Below are 4712 nucleotides of genomic sequence, written 5' to 3'. Positions count from 1 at the left end.
CCGGAACTTTATTTAGAGCAGCGTTTCGAAACCGAAAGACACTTTTTCTCTGGACTCCGGGAGCCTCGGGGCTTCCCTCGGGAGCTAAGGGGGTTTACCAAGGGTTTTGGGAGGCTTAGGGCACTTAGAGAGAGAAAGATTTTAGAGAGAGAATTCAAAAATGGGTGAAGAATGAGGCTGCCCTCCGCCCTCTTTTATAGCTGCATGGCCTCGGACGTACGTTGGGCGTAGTCCTCGGCTACGAGGGGCATAGTCATCGGATAAGCATGCCAGCGAGCCTCCGGCTATCTTACACTCGGAGCAGATAAGAGCGAGTGTACGCGGAGCGTACCGGCTTCGGATGCTGGGCGTAATGCAAGGATAGGTGTCAAGATCTAAAGCGAGGACCATGGGGAGCAAGGTACGGCTGGGATCGCGCCACGTCATCAATCTCGCACAAGGATTTGCATTTCCGAGTCCCAACATCAAAAATTCATATCTTCCACATACGAGCTCCGTTTTTAACGTTCTTTATATCCACCCGAAGGCGGGAACGTACTCTACAACTTTCGTTTAGACTCCGTCGGCAAATTTTGACTTTATTTTAAAATTTATATTATTAACATGCCGGGACAGGATTGGTCTGTTAAATTCTCTTAACTTCTTCATCCGACGTCTGTTTTTGCCCATCTTTTTCTCGTTACGCTACTCTGAACGAGATCTTCGATTCTCGTTTAGGTCGTGTCGGCTTAAACCGCTCGATCTAATATTCGAATTTCGGGTTGTACACTGCTAATCCGAAACATCGAAAAATCGTAACTTCTTCATACGAAGTCAGATTTGGGCGTTCTTTTTATGGACACTCTAGGATTAATGCATTCTACAACTTTTGTTTATATCGCTAAGGCTAAAGATCGCTCTATCGTAAGTTCACTATTTACGCTTCCCGGTATCGTGCCGGTTCTTTTGCGAAATTTCGACGAGTCATAACTTCTTCGTTATAACTCGGATTTCGGCATTCTTTATATCCCCGGAATCCTTGTTTCGACCACTACAACTTTATATAAAGATATAGGGCTTATCTCACACTTTAATTTTGACGCTTATTTTTATTCTTTATTAATTATACATTTATAATTAAATAATAAGCACATAAATACACATAATTCACATAATACTCAAATATTTCATCTTTATTACTTCAAAAAGAGTTACAAGAGTTGACCTAGACTATTACATCTTCTAAAAATGCTTAGCCCTGAAACTCGGGCATTACATAACTCTTCTCTCTAGTATGGGTTTCAATCTCAATCTCTCTCCTTCGAGCGAAAGGTTGTAGCTTGTGAAAAGAACTATATCTCTAAGTCGATACAAACTCATGGATCTCCATATTGAGCATGCTCATGTAATGGGATATCGGAACCTGGTCTTAAGCAGCATACTTGGAGGGAAATGGGCTCTCTTTTTGAAAACATCTTTGTGATCTCCATCACCGAATTTGTCATTTGCCTCATGATGAGATAAAATCTCTAAGATCATTTACATCTTTTACAGGTTAATAAAAGAAGAGCAAATAGTTATATTAAACGAAACAATGAACACAAGATGGAATCAAGATAATACTGAATGATTAAAATGTAGTCACGCCTCAGCAGAGCTCGAATAAGAACTTCCACTGTAGAGGCGTGCTAGGGTTTACAATACAATAAAGAGAATTATTCAATCATTGTTTACAATGATGCATGCATGCATCTTAAGTACAAAAACCCTAGAATAAAACAAAGCACGGTTGGACAAGCCCAAACCGGTTACAAAACTGAGTTAATCAAACTGAGCCCAAGACGCAACATTCAGAACTCACCAATCTCCCCCTTTGCGTCAATTAGGGAGAGGCCTTTACTTCGGGTTAGTGACCTTGACCATCTTCACAACCTTGAACAACCGAGGGATAATAGCAAGAAGTGCCTGCCAAAACTGAATGTACCAACGAAGCATATCGGTGAACAACTTCTTGTCAGCTTCATTGTTCTGATTACACCTATGAATGATCTCCAGAATATGCTCCAGGCAAGTAGAGGAGAACAGGTGCTTGTCAATAAGAGCCAACAAGCACTTTTGACCTTCACCCCTAATGAACATCATAGTATGAAATTTCATATCGATCTTGCCGTTGATCATCGTATTCACATTGTCAGCTCTTCCAATTGGTTTCACCGTAGTACGCTTGTGAATGGCAGGTGCGATTTCTTGCTTCATCTTTGCTAATTCGTGAATGTAACAAACAAGCATTCACTTGATGTGATTAATGATCGGTTGATACTCCTGTGGATTGGATAAAAAAAATTTTGTTGAGGAGTATCCAGTCATGTGGGTTCAATTTTTGTAGGTCAGCTAGGGAAATAGTATGGACCGAGCTATCTGAGCCTCGGGTCACTTTGAATTTGACATTAACAAATTTCCCAGCTGAAGAAGGCTTCAATACCTTGACTGTTGTAATCTTCTTCAGGCTCTAGGTCAAGTATTGTAGCTGAGCGAAGTCCAGATAAAATTGCAATAAGTCCCGATCAACCTTCAAGTCTTGAGAGGGAACGACAGTAGTTGAGGTAAAGCAATGAAAGATGAATGCCTTTCAGTTGATTGGCATATCAAAAATTGAGCGTCCTTCGAGTTCTCAAGACCGAACGACAAAACAGGTTCAAGCCAGTGAGTACTCGGTTCATCAATGACTTCCCTCTGGAGCAATTCAATGGTCGATTCTGGAAACATTGACATCTTTTTCTCAAGGAGTTCCATTTCTTTCATTTCTTTCTACAAACGATCCATCTTTTCCTTAAGCTCTTGATCAGAAGGCTTGAATTTTGGATCAGGCTTGGAAGAACCTTCTTTAATGATGTCATCAATATCATCATATTCACCAATAATCTTCTTTTTCTTTTCTCCTTTACTGGCCGAAGCTACATTATCCTTCAGTCCAGCAGTAGCTTTTGTTTCTGGAGGGGGTGGAGGTTGAGTTTTGTCAGTTTTGCCTTGTGATTTCTTTTCTCCCCCTTGTTTTTCGGATGAATAGTGGTCTCCGAAACACCCTCCATTCTACTTAGAATATCCAAAGTTGGGCGTAGCTTCTCAGCTAAGTGACGTCTAATAGAGATAGTAAAGATGGAGTCATGGGCGTCTAGGAGATGCAGCAAGATCGAATGGACATCACCAACAGAGCTGCGAATCACCTCTCGTTCAGAATTTAAATCATTAATCTCTTCAGTTTCAGTTCGGAGCTTTAAATTCTGCATTTTGAGATGAGAGGTTCGCTTGTCCAGCTCATCCATGACTTTGTTTTCAACTGCAAGCTCAGCCTCAAGCTGAGTTAATCGATCATCTACTTTAGAATGAATCTATTTGTTAGTATCTTCAATGGCTTTGCGAGCCACTCCAGTGAATGTTTGAGAGAATCAACATAAGCATTCACTGAATGTGCGTTTTTCTGAGCGGCTGTTTGTAAAGAGTCTAAAAAGATTTGAGCCTCTGAAACTAGTTTTTCGACTTTTACGGGCACTTCCTTGCAGTATTTTGTAGAGGCTTCCACAGCAAGCGAATCCTTTTGGCATTGAGAGGTGGAGGCATCAACAGCCTTTGCTGCATTGGAGATGGAGGTATCATGCTCTTTGATTGCAGAAGAGAACAGAGCTTTAAGAGCAGCTTCTGAGTGAGGATCAGCAGAGGATTTAGAAAGTAACTGATCAAGTTTATCAGTCACAGCCTTGAGATGTCGCTTGGTGGGAGGAGCATCTTCATCATCATCGCTTTGGAAACGATAAGGACTAACTAAAAGGAATCTAACTCCATGTGCTCACCTCCAAGAACATTGTTGGTTTCGGTTGAACGGGTAGGAGATAGTGGTTTAGATGATTCAGGGACTGAAGACCGAACCCTCGTATCAGATACGTTGGTCTGAACTTCAGTTGTGGTGGCTGTGGTAGTGTCAGTAAAAATAGGTGTAGGAATGGGAATGGTAGAAGAAGGTTGTGATGTGATAACTGGGAAATTGGAAGGTAAGGAAATAGGAATGGAAACAGGTGGAGGAGAAGGTGCTTTGGAGCGAACTTGTACCTCTGGGGTAGGCGAGCGTGGTGGGGTATTACCACGAACCGAACCCTCATCATCAGAGACTTTTCTCTCAAATGCGCTAGGAGTGGGTTGTTTATGTCCAGTAGGGATATACTCGGAGTCGGAGTCGCTTGACGACTGAAGGATAAGCTTCCTAGTAGGCTTCTTGGTCTTCTTTTGCTTGGGCTGAGAAGGTGCTGCCTTCTCAGACTTTCGCTTCCTTGCAGTTTGCCCCTTCGCTACTTTGGTAACTCTTTCTTCCTTCTTCTTTTCTTGTTTCTTTACCCTCTTTGTCGGCTTGTCTGCTTCCTCAATGGAATGAATCATTGTGGGTGTGAGTTCCCTTAGGCCCGAAGAAGGAAGCTTTTTGTACTCTTGAATTACATTACTCGCCTTAGACACACATGCATACATGGATGCTGGAATCAATCCAATAAACAAATACTTGGACAGATCAGTGACTATTATCTAGGTCGTGTGAATGTTGCGATGGAGGAGAGAAGCGAGTCCGCCATGATCGGGACATGATAACGATCCATCACCCATTTTGTGACAATAGTCCAGAACCTGCCACACGAAACTTCATAATGGCGAGAATAGGAGGATAAACTTTGAACAATCTGTTGCCATAG

The 4712-nt window shown here is 42.1% G+C and overlaps 1 protein-coding gene across 1 annotated transcript; it reads right to left on the bottom strand.

Annotated features, from left to right (window-relative positions):
• Positions 1–2787: 2787 nt before the first annotated feature.
• LOC111895860 (flocculation protein FLO11-like) lies at positions 2788–4407 on the bottom strand. The gene is made up of 4 exons (XM_023891916.1): positions 3828–4407; positions 3443–3762; positions 3204–3335; positions 2788–3069 (listed from the first exon to the last, which is right to left on the bottom strand). The coding sequence occupies exons 1-4, from the start codon at positions 4405–4407 to the stop codon at positions 2788–2790; spliced, it is 1314 nt and encodes a 437-aa protein (XP_023747684.1).
• Between the last annotated feature and the right edge of the window lie 305 nt (positions 4408–4712).

This window comes from Lactuca sativa, chromosome 4 (assembly GCF_002870075.4).
Source record: "Lactuca sativa cultivar Salinas chromosome 4, Lsat_Salinas_v11, whole genome shotgun sequence".
Lineage (NCBI taxonomy): Eukaryota > Viridiplantae > Streptophyta > Magnoliopsida > Asterales > Asteraceae > Lactuca > Lactuca sativa.
Note: the sequence above shows the minus strand (reverse complement) of the source record. Positions and strands in the feature narration are given on the sequence as shown.

Coding starts and splice junctions, on each gene's coding strand:
- LOC111895860 (XM_023891916.1), bottom strand. CDS start 4,407: ATGATTCATTCCATTGAGGAAGCAGACAAGCCGACAAAGAGGGTAAAG. Junction 3,763..3,827: donor AACCAACAATGTTCTTGGAG/GTGAGCACATGG, acceptor ATGATGATGAAG/ATGCTCCTCCCACCAAGCGA. Junction 3,336..3,442: donor CTCAGAAAAACGCACATTCA/GTGAATGCTTAT, acceptor CGATTAACTCAG/CTTGAGGCTGAGCTTGCAGT.